Source organism: Panthera pardus, unplaced genomic scaffold, assembly GCF_024362965.1.
Source record: "Panthera pardus isolate Hobbes unplaced genomic scaffold, ASM2436296v1 HiC_scaffold_2, whole genome shotgun sequence".
Lineage (NCBI taxonomy): Eukaryota > Metazoa > Chordata > Mammalia > Carnivora > Felidae > Panthera > Panthera pardus.
Window position 1 is genome coordinate 65,132,639 of NW_026526765.1, and position 23,356 is coordinate 65,155,994.

Genomic DNA, 23,356 nt, shown 5'->3' on the forward strand with positions numbered 1-23,356 from the left:
TTCAAGGAATCAATGTGGAGTAGTGAGGACTATGGCACTTTTAAAGATGAAGGCCACCATTTTTAGTGGTTGGTGGTATTGTGTTCCCCTAAAAAAGATATGTTGAAGTCCTAACCCAGTATCTCAGAATGTGATCTTATTTGGAAATAGGGTCTTTACTGATAATTAAGTTGAACTGAGGTCATTGCAGTAGGCCTTAATCCATTCTGATTGACATTGTTATGAAAGGAGAAATTTGGACAGAAAGACAATGCATAGATGATACGAAGATGAACTCAGGGCTGCAGTGATGCACCTACAAGTCAAAGAATACCTGAGGCTGCCAGAAGCTGGGAGGGAAGCCTGCACAGATCCTTCCCTAGTGCCTTCCGATGGACCATGGCCCTGCTGACACCTTGATTTTGGACTTTGGACATCCAGAATGGTGAGACAATAAATGTGTGTTCTAAGCCATATACTGCAGTACTTTGTAATGGCAACTCTAGGAAACTAATACAGTTGGTAGTTACTCAAATCTTTTTAAACATTGTGCAGGTCACAATGGCTTAAGCATAGCTTGTTTGCAACCTCGGCTGAAGAGGAAGAATGTATGGTCACTGATTATTTATCCCAGATCTACAGAGGGGCACAGCTGAAGGAGAGAGAGCAGTGAGCCTTCCCCATCTAGAGGGTACTGGCCAAACCCAAGAAAGGAGTCTGGCAGCAGCCACCTTCACCAGCCTCTCACCCAGGTTTAGAGGGAGCTACCACCGGGAACTTCTGGTCTTGCCTCTTCCCTCCCACTTGAAGCTTCTTACTTTCTGGGAGCCTTGGTGTCCATGGCTATATCAAGACAACAAGAGGATCCCTATCTCACAGGCTTGTTCAAGAATCAGCAAGGATCAAGGTTGCAAAAGCATTCCATTAGAGGTTGTCTTTCCTCCTGGAGAGGGAGGCAGCAGACATACAAGTTGGGACACCCACTTCCAGCTGGGAGGGGTTCTGGGGGAATAGCCTCACCTTGTCTCAAGTCCATGAAGCTGGGAAAGTTCTAAGCACAAACTGAGCCCTGACACCAGTTATGGCTTCCGGAGAAATGAGAATGATAATAAATAAGTGTAAAAAGAGTTAACAACACACCCTTTAAGCCAAGAAAAAAAAAATACGTCAGGAGGGACAGTCACAATTTTGTGGACTGAGAGGAGGTGTGAAGGGCTGGGCCACAGGGCTAGGAGGAAATGGGGTGAGAGGGGTGAGGGTTCCCTTCCCAGCCCCGGGAGATGGGGAGGAACGGAATAGGCTGTGTGTAGCAGCTGCTGGAGGTGCTGCCCCCGCTGGCTGAAGCAGCTGCTCCTCCTGTGCCCAGGCCCAGCCCATGCTTTGTGGCCATGCTTGTAACAGGCACCTAGCGGGACAGCGGCGTCTGCTTCAGGGACATGAGCACTGAGCGCAGGCGGGACACGTCTTTGCACTGCTTGCTGCTCTTGGGGTTGAAATCACACAGCTGAGCCACCTTCTCCCATTCTGTGCCTGGGGTCTCCTCCTTGGATTCCTTCACGAAAGCCTCCTCAGATGCCCTGCAGGTGGAGAAAAGACAGAGATTTCATTGCTGTCTGTCTTTCCCCTGAATCAGTGATGCTGTGCTCCCATTGAGTAAGCTGCTTTGCCCAGCCTACTCTTGGGTCCTCTGTCCAGAGTTAGCCCTGTGTCCTATGCTCTCAGGTCCCCAGAAGCAGCCTTGGCATCAAAGGAAGCCTACTTTGGTCCTGCCTCAGGGCCTTTGTACTTGGCTGTCACCTCTTCCTGGAATGCTTTCCCCTATACCTGCTCGTGGCTTGTAGCTTCTTTTCATTCAGGTCTGAGTACAGGCCTCACCTCCTCAGCAAGAGTTCCCAACTGGGGCGCCTGAGTGGCTCAGTCAGTTAAGCGTCTGACTCTTGATTTCAGCTCAGGTCATGACCTCCCGGTTCGTGAGTTGGAGCCCTGCATCAGGCTTTGTGCTGACAGTGCGGAGACTGCTTGGGATTCTTTCTCTCCCTGCCTCTCTGCCTCTCCCCTACTCACTCATTCTCTCTCAAAATAATAAAATAAAATAAAATTAAATTAAATTAAATTAAATATAAAAATATAAAATAAATAAAATAAAATAAAATAAAATAAAATAAAAAAATAATAAAAAAAAGTTGTTGGGAATCCCAACAACTAAAGAACCTTGGAGGCACTAGTGTAGTACCTCAGCTATTTTAAACATTTCCAAAACCTTGACAGAGGTAGGACATTGACTAACCACCTTACTAACTGGTTCAGCATTGCCTCTATGTCCTATGGACCCAATAAGTATTCCCCCAGAAAAGCATTCTGGTCAAATACACATAGAAAATTTAGTTAAAGAGGATCTTAAAAGCGAGACTTTCAAAGCCTTGAACGTACTGATGTTTATCCTGAACCTCTAAGGTGGAGTATAAGATGCAGATAGAATCTACCACATTCCAAGCATATTTGACTATAGAGCTCTTTTTAGCCCAGAATGACTTATCTCCATGGAACCATAGCCTGGGGAATACTCCATTGGAGTCTTTGCTTTTGGTTGGAATCAAGTTGGGATGAAAACTGGTGGTTTTTTCATCAGAAGTTCTGGTGGACAGTTCTAGAAGCCACTGATTAAGGAACGTGGAGAAACAAAGTACAGTAAATACAGTGCAGTGGACAAAACCCAAATGTGGGAATCTAAGAAAAGAACAATAACTGATCTCCAGTGGAGAGGGCTGGGTCTATGTCTTATTTGGCAAGCAAGGGTCCCTGGAAATCCCCATTCCCCTCATGGCCCCTTCTGTATCTCAAGCAGGATCAGTTCTGCACATGTCAGGCAGGGAGCTCTTAGGTGATGCCTACAGGCTGTGCCAAGAATGAGCTGGCCCTGGATTAGGTGACGTGGCCCCTCCCTAGTGATCTTCCTTTCCGTCCATGTACTCATTTCCTTACCTATAAAGTGAGAATCAGCCTCCACCTTGCTGATCTGTCTCACTGGCCTGAGAATCTAACAAAGTGGTGAGTGTGTGCAGACTTGGAGAAAGGCTATATGAGGTTGGATGACCAGTGGGGCTGAGGCGTGCTGTCTTAGGAGCTGTCCCTTCTAGGTCAAGAGGCTCTCCTCTAACCTTGCTGTTCAAAGTGTGGTGCATGGTCCAGCAGCATTGGCATCACCATGGGCCTTGTTAGAAATGCAGAATCAGGGGCGCCTGGGTGGCTCAGTCGGTTAAGCGTCCGACTTCGGCTCAGGTCACGATCTCGCGGTCCGTGAGTTCGAGCCCCGCATCGGGCTCTGTGCTGACAGCTCAGAGCCTGGAGCCTGTTTCCGATTCTGTGTCTCCCTCTCTCTGACCCTCCCCCGTTCATGCTCTGTCTCTCTCTGTCTCAAAAATAAATAAACGTTAAAAAAAAAAATTAAAAAAAAAGAAATGCAGAATCATGGCCTCACCTCAGTCCTGCTGAATTGGAATCTCCCTCCAACAGATCCCTCAATGATTCATAGGCACAGAAAAGTCTGAGAAACACTGATCTAGACTCTTCCTCTCTTCAGGAGCCCCCTGGGCGCTATTTCCTCAAGCGCAAAAAGAACACTCAACCACTTGTATATTCCCCAGCACCCATGCCCCTGTCATCCCACTCTTCTGTTTGAAACCTATGGATCCTGCTTTTAGGATCAAGTCCCAGCTTATACATCTGGCACAACAGGCATTTTGCAACTAGCCCCAAGCTGACCTCCCGTTCTCAGCTCCCACCCATCCATCCCCACAGCCCCAGCACTCCACTCATGGAGGCTGCCCTTGTCCTCTTCTAGCACATCCCTTCCTTCTCATACTGAAGGTCCCGCATCTCTGAAGCCGCTCCCCCAGCAGACGGTGGCTCCTGGAGCTCAATGTGCCCTTCCATACCGCCCTTATGACAACACCCTCCTGACCATGAGCAACTTGGGGGGACAGGCTGTGCCTTATTCCTGTTTGAACAGAGACTGGCACTGGGCGAGTCCCAGTAAAAACTGGCTGAAAAACAGGTTGTTTCTCAGGTGGGTCCTGTGCTCTGTGAGAGAAGCGTTAGCCCAGACAGCATCAGAGGCCTGCCGAGGGTGAACCCAGAATGAGGAACAGCAAATACTGGCACACACGCACGTGGCAGACATCACACATTCATCACTGCTTTTCCTTTAGCTTCAACATCCCCAACACATCTTCCAGACTGTCACTACCAATCATTTGGGGGTGACATGAGAGGAAGCCTCTGCCATCTCAGGTCTAGATTAATCACAGTCCTAACTAGACTCCAAAGGGGAACATGTGAGAGGGGCCCTGGGTGGTCTAGGCAGGGTCTTGTCGCCAAACTTGGGCCGAAGTTTTGAGGAGGAGCAGTGCACTTGGGGGCAGGAGGAGAGAATGGGAGTGTTCCTGGGAGCATCTCTTCTTTATGCTTCTGACAGTCCAAGTTTGGTTCAACAGAAGACTCCACCCCACCTCCCAGCCCTAAGAGGCCTCTCAAAGGGAGGGAGTTTGACTGTTTGCATTTGCCCCTCCCACCATTTGCCTGTCCCCGCTGGGATGGCCCGTGCATTCTTTCTCTGCTTAGATTTAGCAAAGCTGCCTCCAGGCAGAATAGATGCTCAATAAACATTTGCCGCAGGGATAGAGGAGAAGGTCTGTGCCTGCACTAGCCCTGGAGTGCCACCTGCTCTGGTCATTGCCACCCCCACCTCATTTATACCCCACAAGCAGGAGACTCAAGAAACCGTGGCAGCCCCACAAGGGGTCCCTCGCCCTCTCCCAGTCCCTGACAGAGGAGCGAAGAAGACACGTACACATAGCCGATGATATCAGCATCTGGCTGCTGGTAGAATGCTTTGTCAGCGATCCTTGAGAGAGAAGGGTTAGGTGGGGGAAGACAGATGGCAAGACAGACAGGCAGAGGGTTAAAGAGAAAGGGAGACAGCGTTAGTACCTCCAGTTGGAGCGTGTTAGGAAGCACAGTTCTGTAACGCTTGGCAACTATCCACAACCCGGAGAGGAGAGCAGGGATCCTCCACCGGCCTGAGTGCCTCTTCTAAAACTGTGCCGATCGTATTACTTGTCCTGTTCACAAATCTTCGGTGGCTCCTCACTACCCCATCTATCCAGCCCTGTTATTGGAGGCCCTTCACCCGTGACCCCTCCTTCCTGTCTTCCCTCCTACCACTCCCTGACTCCCTGGTGCCTGAGACACAACATCCTTTCTTTCATACTATGCTGTTCCCTGATCTAGAATACCCTCTCCCAATGCTGCCCTCTTTTCCCTAATGAACTTGTAGTCATCCTCCCAAGCCCAGGTCCTCAGACACAGAGGTCTCTCCCCCACCCACAGCCCTTGCTTCCATGGCCTTCTTGCAGAGAGCTGTACTGTTGAGTTCACCTGCACATGTGTGCTTGTCTCCTCTGAGCTCTTCCAGGATACCGACGGGGTCCTCAGCTCTGTTTCCCCAGGGCCCAACCCAGAGCCTGGCGTGCAGCAGCTTCTTGAACAGAAGTGCGGCAGCTTCCCAGAGCCAGCCTTTCCTTTCTGGGCAGGCCAAGTACCTTGAAGGACACAGCCTCAAAGGCAGAGCTGCTGGCCAGAGTCTCAGAAGTGGTCTGAGACCATGTCCATGCAGGTGCTCTCTGGTGGGCATCCACTGCCTGCCTGCCCAGCATCCATCCGCCCCTTCCAGGAAGGGCCCCTGATTGTCTTTTGCAGGATCAGGCTGGCCCCACTTCAGTCCCTGTGGTTTGGGTGAGACTGACCCCATGCACACTATCGCTGGACTATCAGGGTCCCTCCCCTGGCACAGTCACTGGGCCTGGAATGGGCACAGGACCCACACCAAACCAATGAGGGTCAGGTTGAGGATTTCAGCTGAGCTATTGGGAGCAAGATGCTATTTTCACTGAAGTTGCCAAGAGAATGGCAGAAGCCTGGAGCTTCTGGTGGCCATCTTTCTGCCCCATCCCGGGACAAGAGGGGAATGCCGCATGGAGAGACAGTAAAAGTGAGCACCAGTCCACTTTGTCTGAGCCCCTGAGCCTAGTGTACCTGGAGTCCCACCCCAGCCTTTTCGGTTACACGAGCCACTAACTTCCTTTTATTCTTCAGCCTCTCTGGGTTGAAGTGTTGCCATTTCTACAGGCAGTAAAATCCTCTACCCAGGTTGGTTCTTCACTCCCAGCCAGGCCTGTGCTCCCTGTGACGCTAACTGCTGGGCCCCGGACAGTCTGGCTCCCATGCCAGGGTCCTGGGACCTCTTCTGCTGACTGCAGAACTTGCTTCTCTCTGTTGTGGTAAGATGACAGTTCAACAGTGTACCACCTCTGAAGGACTCTGAACTCCACAGGCAGCTGAGGAAGCAGCCCTGAAGGTTTCTGCTTCTACTTCCTCTATGTTCTTGCCACTAAATCGCCATCCTCAAGACAGTTCCCATCCCATAACTTGTCTCACTATCCCCATGGCTGGCTTCATGTCCCCACAGCCCCCTCCTGTCTCCATAAATCCTCTCATGTCCCCACAGCCCCCTCGTGTCTTCACAGCCCCCTTGTGTCCCCACAGCCCCCTCATGTCCCCACAGTCCCCTCAGGTCCTCACAGCCCCCTCATGTCCCCACAGCCCCCTCAAGTCCCCACAGTCCCCTCGTGTTCCCACAGCCCCCTCATGTCCTCACAGCCCCCTCATGTCCCCACAGTCCCCTTGTGTCCCCACAGCCCCGTATACCCACGGTCCCCTTGTGTCCCCACAGTCCCTGCATGTCCCCACAGTCCCCTCGTGTCCCCACAGTCCCCTCAGGTCCTCACAGCCCCCTCGTGTCCTCACAGCCCCCTCGTGTCCCCACAGTCCCCTCATGTCCCCACAGCCCCCTCGTGTACCCACGGTCCCCTTGTGTCCCCACGGTCCCTGCATGTCCCCACAGTCCCCTAGTGTCCCCATGGTCCCCGCATGTCCCCACAGTCCCCTTGTATCCCCACAGTCCCCTCGTGTCCCCACAGCCCCCTCATATCCCCACAGTCCCCTCATGTACCCACAGTCCCCTCATGTACCCATAGTCCCCTCGTGTCCTCACAGACCCATGTCCCCACAGTCCCTTCATGTCTCCACAGTCCCCTCATGTCCCCACAATCCCTTCATGTCCCCACAGTCCCCTCATGTCCCCAAAGCCCCCTCATGTACCCACGGTCCCCTTGTGTCCCCATGGTCCCCACATGTCCCCACGGTCCCCTCATGTCCCCACGGTCCCCGCATGTCCCCACAGTCCCCTCGTGTCCCCACAGTCCCCTCATGTCCCCACAGCCCCCTCGTGTACCCACGGTCCCCTCGTGTCCCCACGGTCCCTGCATGTCCCCACAGTCCCCTCGTGTCCCCATGGTCCCCGCATGTCCCCACAGTCCCCTTGTATCCCCACAGTCCCCTCGTGTCCCCACAGCCCCCTCATATCCCCACAGTCCCCTCATGTACCCACAGTCCCCTCATGTACCCATAGTCCCCTCGTGTCCTCACAGACCCGTGTCCCCACAGTCCCTTCATGTCCCCACAGTCCCCTCGTGTCCCCATGGTCCCCGCATGTCCCCACAGTCCCCTTGTATCCCCACAGTCCCCTCATGTCCCCACAGCCCCCTCGTGTACCCACGGTCCCCTCATATCCCCACGGTCCCCGCATGTCCCCACAGTCCCCTTGTATCCCCACAGTCCCCTCATGTCCCCACAGCCCCCTTGTGTACCCACGGTCCCCTTGTGTCCCCACGGTCCCTGCATGTCCCCACAGTCCCCTCGTGTCCCCATGGTCCCCGCATGTCCCCACAGTCCCCTTGTATCCCCACAGTCCCCTCGTGTCCCCACAGCCCCCTCATATCCACACAGTCCCCTCATGTACCCACAGTCCCCTCATGTACCCATAGTCCCCTCGTGTCCTCACAGACCCGTGTCCCCACAGTCCCTTCATGTCTCCACAGTCCCCTCATGTCCCCACAATCCCTTCATGTCCCCATAGTCCCCTCATGTCCCCACAGCCCCCTTATGTCCCCACAGTCCCCTCATGTCCCTATAGTCCCCTCAGATCCCCACGGCCTCCTCAAATTTCTATAGCTGCCCTCATGTGCCCATAGCTCCTCTCACCGGTTGTTGATCTTGTTCTTCTCGACTTGTTCACTCTGGCGCTGGTTCCACTCCTCCAGGTCCTTTTTGGCTTTCTCCCGCCACTCCTGTTCTGTCACCTTGGAGGCAGCATCTGCGATCCCAACAGGAGAATAAGTGGCAGCTTTCTTGTAAGAATGTGAGAGCACAGCTGCCCTGGCTGCTTCTCCCCTTGGCCCTTGGCAGGCAGCCTCAGGGCCCAACCTCACCCAATACCCATATTAAGGCAGTGCAGGGGGAAGGGGGTCCTCTATCCTAAGGATTCCCCACCCCCCACCATATCCCAAACAGTCAACCCAGCTGGAGCTGCTCCGAACCTCAGCCTGGCCCTTACCCAGTTCCTGCAGCCGTTTCCTCTGCTCCTCTCTCCACTTGCGGATGCTCTCAGGTTCCTGAGTCAGTCTGTCAGCCTGGGCAATCGCCGCATAGCCGTCTGCTGGACCGTTAGCCTCCTAGGGCACAAATACACAGCAGCGTGCACAGCTCGTGCACCTGCCCCTTTGTCTCTGCTGCCTCACTGCCAAGACACCCCCTGCATCTGGATTTCCCAGCAGTCCCCAACAATCTCCCTCCTGCTGCCTCTGGTGACTATGACTAGACCCTGCCTCTATACTTGCTGTGCCCTTTGCCAGCAATCTTCCCACTGGGGGACCCTGGGAAAGTTACTCAGCCTCCCTGTGCCTCACTTTCCTCATCATGAAGAAGGCTCAGTAAGACTATCCACCTTAACACTGATGTAAGGTTGAAATCAGTTTTAAAATGTAAAGGATTTGGAGGAACCTAGGTGGCTCAGTCGGTTGAGTGTCCAACTCTTGATTTCGGCTCAGGTCGTGATCTCATGGTTCGTGAGATCAAGCCCTGCATCAGGCTCTAAGAAAACAGTGTGGAGCCTGCTTGGGATTCTCTCTCTCCCTCTCTTTCTGCCCCTCCCCTGCGTTTGCCCTCTCTTTCTCTCTCTCTCTAATCAGTAAATATTTTAAGAATATATAGTAAAAAAATGGAAAAAATTTTGAACACTTCTTGGCACAGCGAGTCCCTTGTGTTACTATTATTAAAGTCTCTCTCTATTACAATCTTATTCACCCACTAGCACTTACACAGTCTGAAAAAAGTCTCACTTTATGTTTGCTTGTCCATTGTCTGCCTTCTCCATCAGAATGTCACCTTCGTGACAGTAGGGTCCTTGCCTAGCCTGCTCATCACCCTGTCCTCTGTGCCCAGCACAGTGCCTGACACACAGAAGATACTCAATTAGCATCTGCTAAGTGAACAGGCAGCGCTGAGATAGGCAGGATGGCCATGGCTAAGACTGCACAGTGGTATAAGCCTTGCTGGGCCTGTTTTTTCATCTGAAACTGAGAACAATAATAAAACTACTTCTAAGAGCTGTTGTGAGCATTTGACGTGACAGTATTTGTAAGACATTTAGAAGAGTGCCTGGGAGCGCCTGGGTGGCTCAGTCAGTTGAGTGCCTGACTCTTGATCTCAGTTCAGGTCATGATCTCATGGTTTTGTGAGTTCGAGCCCTGCATTGGGCTCTGCGCACTGACTGTGCCGAGCCTGCTTGGGATTCCCCCGCTCTTCTTCTCTCTCTGCCCCTCCCTCACTTGCACTCTCTCTGTCTCTCTCAAAATAAATAAATAAACTTAAAAGAAGAAGAAGAAGAAGAGTGCCTGGCATGGGGTGATGGCTCAATGAATGGTAGAATTATCATAATTATCATAATTATTCATTCTCATTTTATAGGGGAGGAAATTGAGGCCAGGAAAGATGGCATGCTGTAGTGGCAGGCATCCAGGCTTCTGACTCCCAGGCCAGGGCTCTGCCCACTTCCCTGTGCTGCCTGCCTGAGCTAGGGACTCCCAAGTGCTGGGGCTGAGAGCTCAGCCCAGCAAGGATGTGGTTCCCCTCTGGTCTCGCAAAGCCAGAAACCTTTTCCAGTCCAGCCCCATCTCCTGCCTCCTCCTCTGGCACTCTGCTGGTCCTACACATTCCAGTCTGCACACACCCCACACAGTCCTGCAGCCCCGCCTCTGTCTCCTGCTTTAGCTGCAATTGTCTCCCCTCCCTTCTCCAGCTGATGAAATCTTGTTCCATCCCACGAGTTTCCAGCTCTGAAGTCACCAGCTCTGGGATATCCACCCCCTTGGCAGATTTCACACCCCTTCTTCTCTGTGCTCTATCACGGCCTTCACCTTCTGCACAAGAGTCTCCCCGCTGAACCAGGAGGTCCTGGTGGGCAAAGCTGGACCTTATTTATAGCCTCTGGTTCCCTGTTCCATCCTTCCATCGCTCCCTGTGCTCTTCCTTCAAGCACTCATCAAAACTGTCAGGAACTTTGGTGTTTAATGTCTTCTCCCCACAAGACAGTGTCTGGGGCGCCCTCTGTCCAGGAGTGCTCCCCACTGTCCTTGGCACACATCAGTGCTCAATAAGCAGTGGCTGCATGGATAAATATCCCTGGAGCCTGATGTGCCCAGATCAGAGGAAGTGCTGGGTAAACGCTTGCCCAAAGGGGTGTGGGCAGCCAGGGTGAAGGAGCACACAGCGGGGAACAGGAGGGCTGCAGTCTCCAGCTGTCTGGGGGGAGAGGGAAGGGCAGGCCCAGAGCAGGGTATGTAGCCTGGCACCTCCCTGGGCTCAGGCCCAGCCTTGGGTGGGACAGTTGGAACACTGCCCTATTCCTCTTTCCAGCACAGCATTACACTTCAATTTAGACAGTCTCTCACCACACCCAAGGGCCCTAATCTGGAGAACACAAGTTGATCACTAATGCTGAGTGAGCCCCACCCTGCCCCCTTTGGAAAAAGACTGTCCTGAGGCCAGGCCGCCAGGCCTCCTGCCCAATCTTACAGAATGTCCCATCTGCAGACAACTGCAGTTACTTTTGTGTATATGTGTTTATTCAGGTGCCGGGTTTCATGGTCCTCATGGCACTACTTGCCATCTGAAATGATTTGTTTGTTTACGTGTTTACAATCTGTCTCCCACCTGCCCCAATCAAGTAAGTGAGTCCCAAGCCTACCTCTGTAGAGTACCTAAAACAGGGAAGGCCCGCTGCAGGATTTCTAGAACATTCATTGAATGAATTATCATATGCTTGGGCTTGGGGACAGGGATGAATAAGACAACCCATTCCCTTAGGGAGTCTGGCATGGAGAGTCCCTCACAAATGAGGACCATGGCTGGGCTATGCACTATAACACAGGTCAGGTAAAGAGAGGGGTCAAGAGAGGACACAGCCATTTTAGCCTGGGGGTATAGCAGGATGGGAAGAGACATGGAAAGGTCATTTCAGACCAGAGCCAACAGCGTTGAGGACCTTGTGGGGCCAGTGCCTTTGGGAAACTCTGGGTACATTGATGCTGCCAGGCATGGGAGGAGAAAGGGTGGGGGGTGTGGGCTGGAGAAGGGTCTCTTGAGCAGGAATTGTGTAACAGTGGTGTCCTTCAGGCCCACCATCTCCGTAAAACCTGCCCTAAAATTAAGATTCCCAGGTTATAGTGCTTTAAAACTTACAGAGAAATCACAATTAAACAGTTCTCTTTGATCTTTACAACACTACACGATGGATTTTATGATCGGTGTTTTACAGGTAGAGAAATTCTAGCTCTAGAGTCCCAAGGTCACCCAGCTGGGAACTGGTGGAGCTGAGATTCCAACTGAATTCCTGGGTGTGTGTGAACTTACTGGCCACATAGCAGCAGGGACCAAAGTCACTTCTGTGTCACGTGATTTGTGACACGCTTACTCGGTCTCTCAGATAAGTCTACTTGCCCAAGATTAGAGACTACGCCCACTCCTCCAAGTGACCCCCACCCCCCGGCCCATCCCCCATCTCTCTCACACCCACACACCTGTCTGCAGCAGGCCCCAGGCTCCGGGCAAGGCCCACACAGACTGCCTCACCCTCTGTACTTTGCACACACTTTCCTATCAGCCAAGACCCCCTCTCTATTGTACTCCCTGATTCAGTGCAGCACCTGGCCTGGTTCAAGTCCCAGCTTTTCACAGCTGTCTAACTAGAGCAAGCTATTAAACCTCTCGGTGCATCCTCCTCTTGGTCTGTAAAATGGGAATAATGACAGAACCTACATCATAGGGGTGTCGGGAGGATGAAATGAGCTTACATGTAAAGCTCTTGGGTGATGCCTGACACACTGTTAAGAACTCAAATTCCTTGCTTTTTTTTTTAATTTTTAAAAATTATTTTTTGAGAGAGAGACAGAGACAGAGAGTGAGCAGGAGAGGGGCAGAGAGAGAGGGAGACACAGAATCCGAAGCGAGCTCCAGGTTCTGAGCTGTCAGCACAGAGCCTGATGGAGGCCCAAACTCAGGAACCTTGAGATCATGATCTGAACCAAAGTCAGACGCTTAACCGACTGAGCCACCCAGGTGCCCCTTGGATTCCTAGCTCTTCATACCACCCCTGTATCTGAGCCTTACCATCCTGCACTAGCATCACTCCTCTCTGGGTCTCTGTCCTCCATTACAAGCAAGCTTCTTTGAAGAGGACAACAGCTGGTCGATTTGCCTTTACAAACGTCACCCCGAAGGGTACCTGGGTGGCTCAGTCGGTTAAACATCCGACCCTCGATCTTGCCTCGGGTCATGATCTCATGGCTCACGGGTCCAAGCCCTGCATTGGGCTCTGCATTGACAGCGTGGAGCCTGTTTGGGATTCTCTCTCTCTCCTTCCTTCTCTGCCCCTCCTCTGCTCGCATGCACACACACACTCTCTCTCAAAATAAATAAACTTTCTTAAAAATATAAATAGATAATGAATGGGAGTGGCGACATCCCACTCGGAGTGTGAAGCAGGGCCCACATGGGATAACTGCCGTGGGCCCCTTGTAACCTGGAGAGGATGTGCATGTGTGGGGGCCAGCAGGGCTGTGTGGCTCACTGCTGGGGCCAAGCAGGCCCTGTGCATGCCGGCCCATGTTGCACCATGTCCAGGAAGAGCACCACAGTGCTGCCAGCACACTGAGTCCTGGGAAGTTGTTTACTGGCTCCTCTTCTCTGGCTGCTCTGTGGACTTATTTTCCCAACCCCTGCCAGTGAGCAGCGAGGTTGGGGGCCACAGCAGGGCTCCTCTTTAACCACTTGAGTGTCCCAGAGAGGAAATCGGGTCAGCTGCAGGCTGGCAGCTCAGGTGGGCTCCCCAGTGGCTGCAGGAATGCTCTGAGCGCCCCCAAGCTCAACAGAGAAGGGGGCAAGAATGGCCAGGACCAAAAAGCAGGAAGCCACAGTCAGGGCCAGGCTTATCTTGGTCCAGTTGCCCAGCGCCCCTCTCCTGAGAGACCTCTCTGCTGGACATCACTATGAGAGCCTCCCCGGGTCAGGCTGGCCGAGGATGTGCTGTGACTCTGGAGACAGTCAGGAGGATGAAGCATATCCGTCTTTGGGATTGTCCATCTAAAGCTAAGCTAAGCTGAGCCGTTGATTCCTCTAAGTAGCTCAAAGGGGGATGATGGCAGTGAGTGGGGGGAGAGAGAGTTTGTGCAGGAGGGGGGAGTCCTGCAGGGACCTTCTATCCTGTCCCTGGCGGTGCTAGATGGAACTGGAATAGGTGTGGGCAGACTTATCCTTACGCCTTGAAGACCAGGTTTATAGCTGGACCCCCTTGTGGTCCGGAGGCTGCCAGGAAAGAATAAGAAATGTAGTAAGAAAGCTCTGCCCAGGACACTTGACAGTGTTGGGCATGTACAAGCAAGGCTTCCCCCTGTCCTCCTTCCACAGCACAAACCAGACCCTGGTCTATGCTCAATCCTCAAAAAGTCTGCATGGGCTTTCTACCTAAGATTCGGGGGCTGCAGCCAGCCAGTTCCAGCACAAGGGGGTGGGACAAAGGGCACCAGATCAGGGGCAGGAGATCTAGGAGAACAGTTTTGCCACTAGGTTCCTGAGTGACTCATCTCATCCATGACCCCTCCCCTCTCCGTAATGGTTCTAGAATGGCATGGAGTGAAATGATTTACACATAAACACACCTGGATTATTAGCAGTGAGAATAAGAGTTCCCATTGAGACAGGGAAGGAGCCCCGGGGTTCCCAATGGGGAATAGAAAGTAAGTCTGGGGGGCCAGGAAAGGAGAAGACCTCAAGATCCTAACCTATAGAAAGGGAAAATTATCTTTTTTTTTATTTAATTTAATTTTCTTTCAATGTTTATTTACTTTTGAGAGACAGAGCATGAGTGGGGGAGGGGCAGAGTGAGAGGGAGACACAGAATCTGAAGCAGGCTCCAGGCTCTGAGCTGTCAACACAGAGCCCAATGCAGGGCTCGAACCCACAAACTGTGAGATCATGACCTGAGCCAAAGTCAGATGCTTAACTGAATGACCCACCCAGGTGCCCCTAAGCATTGGCATTTCTTTATTAAAAAAAAAAAAATTTTTAATGTTTATTTATTTTTGAAGGAGAGAGACAGACAGAGTGTGAGTGGGGGAGGGGCAGAGAGAGAGGGAGACACAGAATCCGAAGCAGGCTCCAGGCTCTGAGCTGTCAGCACAGAGCCTGTCTCGGGGCTCGAACTCATGGACCGCAAGATCATGACCTGAGCCAAAGTCAGACGCTTAACTGACTGAGCCACCCAGGCACCCCGAAAGGGAAAATTATCTTGCTCATAGTGTTCTAAGTATTTCTGTGGTCCTAAGTATATCTCCAGCTCCAGGTCCACTTTAGGACACAGACCTTTTGGGTCAAGTGAAGTCCTTTTGAGTGTGCCCAGGACAGGGGCCGCCTGAACTCTATGACCTACCAAACTGTACAGGAATAAATGCTGCTTACTTGGAGCTCTCAGGCCGGAAGGGACACAAAGTTCCTAAAGTCCTAGAGCCTGACTTTTCTAGCTCGCCGATAGTTGAGTAATTTTCCAGAAATGGGACTTGGCTAGGTTCCTTGTGTAAGGTACCAGCCCATCCCTCTTACATAAGAAAGTATTGTTTATTCCCCACTGAGGATTTGGGAGGCTAGCTCTTCAATAGGGTGGGGCTCAGGAGATCCTGAAGCTGCAGCCCCAGGGATCAAGGCTCTTTGACCCAGCCAGTGAGAATTAAGCCTCATCCAGCAAAGACTTTACCTCAACTAAGCATGGGTGGGGAGGGACTGTTGCAACTGTGGGGGTCCTGGGGATGCCATTTGTGGTCCAAGTTCTCCCAGTCTACGGACTCTTAAACCGATTTGTGTACAAATGAGGGGAGGCAGTAGGCAAGTACAGAGGGCAGTCTAACTAGAAAAAGGTGGTGTGTGTGTGTGTGTGTGTGTGTGTGTGTGTGTGTGTTATAAGACTACTATGAGGAATTTTAAAACAATCCAGTGAAAGTGAAAGCCTTTTTCTTATCTCACACCCAACCTTGGGACTAACCACTGTTAAGCATTGTTAACAGTTGGTACACATCCTTTCAGATATTCTGTGCAAACAGATTTCTACAATAAAAACCTGGACCATACTGTGCATATTATTCTGCAACGGGCTTTTCCACTTAATATATTGTGGGCCTCTTTTCATGTCAATACAGAAAGCTCTGATTGCTCTTTTAAACAACAGCACGGTTTTCCAGTTTACCTACTCAGTCCTTTGATGCTGGACACTCAGGTTGTTTCCAGTTTGTTTTTTTGTTTTTTTTTTAACTTTTTATTTGAGTGTAGTTGACATACAATGTTACATTAGTTTCAGGTGTACAATTTAGGAATTCAACTTACATATATGTTATGCTATGCTCACCATATAGTTTGTCTGCTCTTATAAACAGTCCTGCAGGGGCACCTGGGTAGCTCAGTCAGTTAAGCATCCGACTTTGGCTCAGGTCATGATCTCACAGTTTGTGGGTTCAAACCCCATGTCGGGCTCTGTGTTGGATTCTGTGTCTTCCTCTTTCTCTGCCCCTCCCTCACTCATGCTCTGTCTCTGTCTCTGTTCTCTGTCTTTCTCTCTCAAAAAATAAATAAACATTAAAAAAATAAATAATCGTGCAAACATCTGGGAGTATGGGAGTCCTTGTCCAATTCTTTCCTTAGGGAAATTTTTTTTTAATTTTTTTAATGTTTATTTATTTTTTGAGAGAGAGAGAGGCAGAGTGTGAGCGGGAGAGGGGCAGAGAGACAGGGAGACACAGAATCTGAAACAGGCTCCAGGGTCTGAGCCGTCAGCACAGAGCCCGACATGGGGCTCGAACCCACAGACCGTGAGATCATGACCTGAGCCGAAGTCAGATGCTTAACTGACTGAGCCACCCAGGCACCCCTCCTTAGGGAAAATTCTAAGAAGTAGAATCAGTGGATCAAAGATCTGCCCACTTAAAATGCTCAGACATGTTAGAGATGGTCAGTTCAACCTCCCATCCATGGTACACATGTGTGCAGGGCCCAGTGTGCATCTGTGCCACTGTGGGCCACTTTATCTCTCTCTCCCTGATGGACATCACCATGGGCAACCTGAGGCCACGCACCATCAATCCCTGTCTCTAGTGGTTCTTATTCTTCACTCCCTTCCCCTACACAATGGGAAGGGGGGAAGGGAGGGAGGAAGGAAGGAAGGAAGGGAGGGAGGGAGGGAGGGAGGGAGGGAGGGAGGGAGGAAGGAAGGAAGGAAGGAAGAAAGAAAGAAAACATGTCAAAACCCTCATCTATATTCCCCATCCCAATGCATCAGACATAATGACCAGAATAACTTGCAGCCTTAATCCTTCTGATGATGGGACCATAAGTTTTTGAGACCCAGGCTGTTGGTCCCTACCATGACTAACACAGAATCTTGCTTACCTGAAACACATCTCCATTGATGGTGGTCCCCATATCCTCAGAACCAGCTAGAAAGAGAACAAAGAAATGGCATTATTCATAGCTCAGCTTAAAGCAAGCACAGAATGGTTCTACATTAGCTCCCTGAGCCATCCTCTGCCTATGCCCATGTGTGTGTTAACACCCCCTCCCCACGTAGACATACTGGATGCATAAATAAGTTGGGCTCCATCCATGACTGTTCACAAATCCTTCTCACAGCCGTTATCGCATTTGATTGTCACCACAACTTTGTGATGACGTTATCAACCCATTTTACAGATACTCAAACTGAGGCCCAGAGAGGCTTATGATTGCCAAGAGCCACCCAGCCAGTAATAGCCCCTCACCTACCTGAGATGACTTCACCCTCGGCCATGGCTAGGAATGGCCTGATTGCCTGTGGAGCCTGTGCCTGGTGAGGAGATAGAGGTGCTGTAGGCTCAGGGCGGTGTCTGTGAGAGCTAAGGAAGAGGGGCCCAGCGCGTCCCTGCGTGTCCCTGCGATGCCTTGAGCAACTGCTCCACCTGGAAGAGCAGGAACTGCAGCCCCCACCAGGCAGCACCTGGCCTATTTTTCTTCCTTCCGCTCCTCCCAAAAGGATTTTCTTTTGCCCTCAACAATGACTCCTCCTGGTCCCTTTCCCTGACAGCTGATTAGTCACAAATTCCTGTGGCTTTTGCTGCAACAGTGACCCTCAAATTTGCCCTCTGCCCTCTGCCCCCTGTCCGCTCTATCTGCCCTGTTAGTGGCAAACACCTAGAGGGCCATACTTGTGTCCTTTCTCCTCCCCACTGTCTTCTCCAGAGGTGGGCACAGTAAGAGTTCAGAGACGTGTGTTAAATAAACACGAATAAAACATATCAGAAAAAGAATGGATGGCTTTTGTCCACTCACAGGCCTCCCTGACTCCAGTGTCACACTCTCCCAACCCTCTTTCAAACCATCTGCCAGGGTTGATGTTTTGTAAAGCATACACTTACCTATGTCACTCTTCTGATTAAAAATATAATAAAAACAAACCAGAAAAAATATCCACCTCTCATGAACTGCAGTGGCCTGTAGGGCCTGCTCCTGCCTTTGGGACTGTTCCCTCTGCCTGGAAGGGCTTCCTACCCATAGCCACACAGGCTGTTCCCTTATCTCTCTTCAGCCTCTGCCCAAATGTTGTCTTATTAGAGGCCTTCCCTGACCACCCCGGACATTTACCCCTCTGGCATCGCTCCCTCCTGCCCCTGCAGTATTTCTCTACTTACCCCTCAGCCTGATAGGCTTTTTTGTGCATGTGCCTATTATGTACCTTCCCCACTTGAATGGACCCTCATGAGGGTAGGGACTTTGTTTTGTCCACTGCTGGGACCCAGCATCTAACACAGTGTGTGGCGGGGCGTCTGGGTGACTCGGTCGGTTAAGCGTCCAACTTCAGCTCAGGTCATGATCTCGCGGGTTTGTGAGTTCAAGCCCCGCATCGGGCTCTGTGCTGACAGCTCGGAGTCTGAAGCTTGCTTCAGAATCTATGCCTCCCTCTCTCTCTGCCCCTCTCCCGCTCAGGCTCTGTCTCTGTCTCAAAAATAAATAAACACTAAAAAAAAAATAATAAATAAAAATAAATAAAATAAAATAAAACTGTGCCTGGCACATACTAGAGGCTCAATAAATATTTGTTGAATGAGTACGTCAAACCTCAGACCATAGTACGTGAGAATCTCTACACTCTGGCCCTGCCCACTTACTTCCCTGCCTCACTTCCCACCAGTCCCTCTCACGAAACCTATTCTGGTTTCCTCCTTCTCCAAACACAGCAGTCTGCACCCCATGCCTTTCTTCCTGCTTCTCTCTCTAAAGAATGCTCTCTGGAGCCATTCTCCAAGGCCCAGCTCACAAGTCACCTCCTTTGGGAAGCCCTCTATCACTTCCCCTACTTCCCTAGACACTGATGGAAGGTTCCAGCTCTGGGATATCGCAGAATATTGTATAGCATCCCCCACACTCTTATGCAGTTATTTGTGACCTTCCAAGGGTCATGCACTCCCTTCTCAAGCCAGTCTCTGTATCGTGTTCAGCTCCTAAGGGTTCCTGCACAGAATGGGTGAACAGTTGAGCAGCGAGTGCCAGCTAAATGGAAGGTGAATTGCTCTTTTGGGCCCACTGCTACCTGCAAGGTCTGCCTAAGGCATCTCAGAAACTGTGATGCCTCCTGCCAAAGAGCCACAGGAGGCCACACCAGCTTCCCACAGACAGACAAGTACCCCTTTACCAGCCAGCTAGAGCTGTAAGCAGGAACCACAGTGATTTCAGCCTGGGGACTGAAGGGAGGGATACTTAATCTTATGGAAATAATCCCTGGTTGATATACATTATAATTGACTATTTTCAAACAGTGATTGCTTCTGACCAACTATGTCAGCTGTCATTCCTACCCATTCAGCTAGGGCTTCTCCTATGTAGGTGGCCTCATCCCTCAGTCAGCAGGGAGCTGATGGAGTTTTAGTGGCAGCATCTTCTGTGTAGGGGCTTCTCCTGGGACATCTCCTCTACCAGGGCCTAATGCTATCAGGGCACATTCATGATTATGTCAGTCTGTACACTTGGCCTTTCTGGAGGCCCCACCCCACTCTGACCAGACCAGTCTCAGGTCCCTGGTCCACAGTCCTTGTGCCTACCTTGGCCTTTCAAAAGTCTCTGCCTCAGTTTCTCAGTCCCCTGACTGCTCCTCTGGAGACGAAATTTCAGGCTCTTCGAGAATCCACACACACCCACACACAGAATTGAGTATCTGTTCCCATAATGCTTTCTGATTATTGCACATTTATAATCATATGTCCATAGTCAGAGGCCTGCAGACTAGAAGCGCAGCAGATATGAGTCCCACAGATAACCCTGTGGGTGTTGCTTCCCTCAGATTCCTGACCCCTTTTGGAACAAGGGCAGACAGGGTCCAGAACATTCCTGGGAGCTTACTGAGGCCCAGCAGGGGAAACAGGCTTGCCAGGAACTGACTGGGCAAGTCAGGGGCAGAGCCAGGCCAGGGCTCAGAAATCTGGGTGTGAAAATGTAAACCTTCTGGGGCCCTACCCAAGGCTGATGAATGGAAACAAAGTGTCCATTGCTCAGGCTGGCCACAGATCCAGCCCCAGAGGAGAGGCTCAATGTGGCTGAGGCGCAGGCCTATATCGGATACCTCTTTCCCCAGGGGTAACAGGGAGTCCAACGGCAGGGCAGTCAGCACAGTGGCAACATCTAAGAGAACAGCCACAGAAGTGTTGATTGGTGGCAGCTCCAGAAGCCAGCTTCCTCCAGCTCCCAACAGGCCAAGGCACTTTTTCTCCATCCTATCCTGGCTTCTGGCACTATCGCTGGTTAGGAAAGATTACTTGCTCAGCACCATCTAGGCCTAGGAAGGTCAGATCAACTCCATGCTGTCTGGCCACCTACTGAGCCATCATCCCATATTACCTCCCTGATCTTCAGGTCCCACTTAGGAGGGCAGCTGAACATTTGCAGCTTCAGCAAGTATGAGTCTGGAAGGCCTTCAGAGGGCCATGTCTCTGCTTTTCTCCCTGCTACCTCCAGTCTGGGGTCAAACTGTACCCCACTCCTGCCACAAAGGGAACCTCTCATCCAGGCTGTAAGCCCCTGGAGCCCCACTGTCCTGGGATAGGCCACAACCTGCTCAACTCCCAGACGCCTCTGGCTGTCCTTAGCCTAGTTTCTACCTGCCCTTCTCTCTCAGAGGGTTCTGATAACAGCTCTTCTCAGCAGGGCCTCCCGCAGGCCAAGCCAGATTGAAAAAACTGGTGGTTTCAAGGAGGAGGTGTGGACTAATGAATACTGGTGCATGACTATAGGCAGGCATTTCCTAGGAGTTCCCTGGAATGTGTGAGCATCCATGATGAGGTGCTAGGAGCTGCTGTTTGAGAAGACTCCACTCTTGGCCTGGCTGGGTCACAAAGCCACCCCTCCATCCCATTACCTCCTAGGGTGACGGCCACATCATTTGAAAGAGTGTGGGGCCCAAAGTTGGGAGGGTTAGGATCAAGTCTTAGATCTGTCACTCATGGCTGTGAGACTTTGGGCAAGACACTCAGGCTCTCTGGGCCTCCAGTTTCTTAGATGTTACAAAAGGCTTGTTTCATTTCTTTTATCAATGGGGTACTGAGATGCTTCAAGCTCCTACAGCCACAGAAACTGTCCTATTCATTTCTATATCCCCAGTGGTCCTGGCACACAGTAGGCACTCAGTAAAGGTTGAATAAAAACAAATATGACGATAAGGAACATTTTTTTTTAAATTATGTAAGCTACCACTGATTCCAACAGGCCCATAAACCCCAACCAAAATGAAAACATTAACAAGAAGCACAGGCTGTTTTGGAGGCACCCATGAAGGTATCTACTTTTTAGCTAAATATTTTAAGAAACTGTTCTTTCCAGCCAGAACCAGAACAGGAGTATCATTGATAAACACGCTATCAAAGGGACCAGACCCTGGACCCTGATTCCAAAGCTAACCACAGTAGCCCTGGACCACCATGGAAAACCATTAATAGACAGTTAGAAACCCCCAGGAGGCTAGCACCACATCTGACTGAAGCCCTTTGTGCCCCTACCCCCACCTTGGTGTCTAACTCAGAGCCAGGCATATGGAAGACAGTGTGGTCAGGTGGAGAGGGCTTAGAGTCTGACAGAAACAGGTTTAAATCCTCACTGCCACTTACTAGTTGTTTCAGTGGTGTACCTTTTGAGCCTCAGTTTTGCCATCTCTGAAATGGGTTTAATAATGCATAGGAAATGACTAAATGTAAGTAAAGTGGCTAACCCAGTGGCTGCAGGATGGCAGGTGGTCCCCAGGAGAGGTTTGTGAGTTCTTGGTGCACTGAGCGTCCTCTGCTTTTGCCAGCTGTAGGCAAGAGCTAGGACTGAGGAGCTGGGAGGTCTGTGGTTCTGCGCACACCTGCAGGGCTTAGCTGGGAGTCTGGGACAACCAGCCAAGGGGGGAGGTTCAGAAGGGACTCTCAGGGCCAGGTTATGTTGGATTCCAGAGCCAGGCAGTGGTGGAGCTGGCCCTGGGATGAAATGTCATGACAAATTCCTGTCCGTGGAGCTACCAGGTCCACAGCCGCCAGGCAGGGCCTCAGAATCCAATAAGATTCCTCCCCATATCTACCAGGTCCCTCTCAGCCCTAGGCCTGCTCCTGGCTGGCCACAGCAGGCCCTTTTCTCTCCACCGCAGGGCCCGGGGGCCGGGTCTGCGCGGCCAGGTACCCGGGTGCGAGCCCCAGGCGCCCCCAGTTCCCAGGCCCCTGTACTGACTCACCCCCACTCGCAGGTCCCAGCTGGGAGAGGGCCGCATGGCTGCCGGCAGGTGCCCCGAAGCCCTCGTCATTCTCTATGCCCGCGATCTCACTCTCCTGCTGGGCCAGGAAGGCAGCCGCCGGGTCCTCCTCCGCCGCCTCGGGCGCCCCGCTCTCCGACGACGAGAAGAAGCCAAAGTCATCAGCCATTTTCCCCGCGTCTCTGCTGAAGCGTCCGCCTGGCGCTCGGCTCTGCCCGGCGCGTGCCCGGCGCTGCGCCCGGCGGCCGCGACACTGTCACCCGAGCCGCCCGGGAGCCGGCCTCGGCTGGGACTGGCTCGGCGCGGCGCGGCGGCCCCGCACTTCCTCTCCGCCACCGGGCCCGGCTCGCCTGTCACTGCAGCTGCAGGCGGGAGGAGCCGGGACGGGAATGCGGTGATGTCACCGGCCGTGGGAGGGGGCCCGCAGCGCGGCCGGAGGTCGCCTCGCAGCGGCCACAGGAGGGCGGCAGCAGGACGGTGGCGCAGCCCCAGGGGCCAGGAGGCCCCGGCAGCGCTCCCGCTCCCGGCTGGCATTGCTCTTTGCGGGGACACCAGGACGAGGCACAGGACAGGCCCGGCCGGTCTAGAAGCAAGCGGACCGGGCAAAGCGGCCGGGGTATGAACAGCTCCGACCGCCAGAGTTTGCATCGCCCGGCTGGGCCCCTACTTAGGGACCTGGCCCCTTAAATGTTCTTCAGTATGAACTGGTCTGAGAAAGACCTATTTATCCATCTCAGGCAGGCAACCCCGGCCTGGGGAGCACCGGGGCGGGGGGCGGGTGGGTAGTGGCTGCGCAGACCTTCCTCCTGAGTCATTCTGCGGATTCTTCACCTAAACTGGGCAGATATTATGAATCCCATTATTATGAGAGTCCCCCTCTATAAGAGGAGGAAAAGGAGGCTTGGAGAGGTAGACCCTACGTCCCACCGCTTCTTGCATCCTTCCTGCAAGTCCAGAGCATTCCCCACTAAGCCTTGTTGCTAAAGTACATATCTTATGCATCTCTCTTCATTTAAGGCGGCTTCAGCTCAGACTGCCAGAGTTTGGATGACCTGACTGGGCCTCTACTTTACAGGCTGG

At 52.1% G+C, this 23,356-nt stretch overlaps 1 protein-coding gene across 2 annotated transcripts; it reads right to left on the minus strand.

Moving 5' to 3' along the window:
- Nucleotides 1-881: 881 nt before the first annotated feature.
- On the minus strand, nt 882-22,653 carry CLTB (clathrin light chain B). 2 transcript variants are annotated; one of them, XM_019450374.2, is made up of 6 exons: nt 22,259-22,653; nt 16,924-16,970; nt 8,492-8,609; nt 8,140-8,251; nt 4,829-4,882; nt 882-1,556 (listed from the first exon to the last, which is right to left on the minus strand). In XM_019450374.2, exons 1-6 carry the CDS (start codon nt 22,443-22,445, stop codon nt 1,385-1,387), a joined length of 690 nt encoding a protein of 229 aa, XP_019305919.1. In that variant the 5' UTR covers nt 22,446-22,653; the 3' UTR covers nt 882-1,384. The 2 variants fall into 2 exon arrangements, with proteins under 2 accessions (XP_019305919.1, XP_019305920.1); XM_019450375.2 differs by lacking the exon at nt 4,829-4,882 and having other exon boundaries at nt 22,259-22,650.
- Nucleotides 22,654-23,356: the final 703 nt, after the last annotated feature.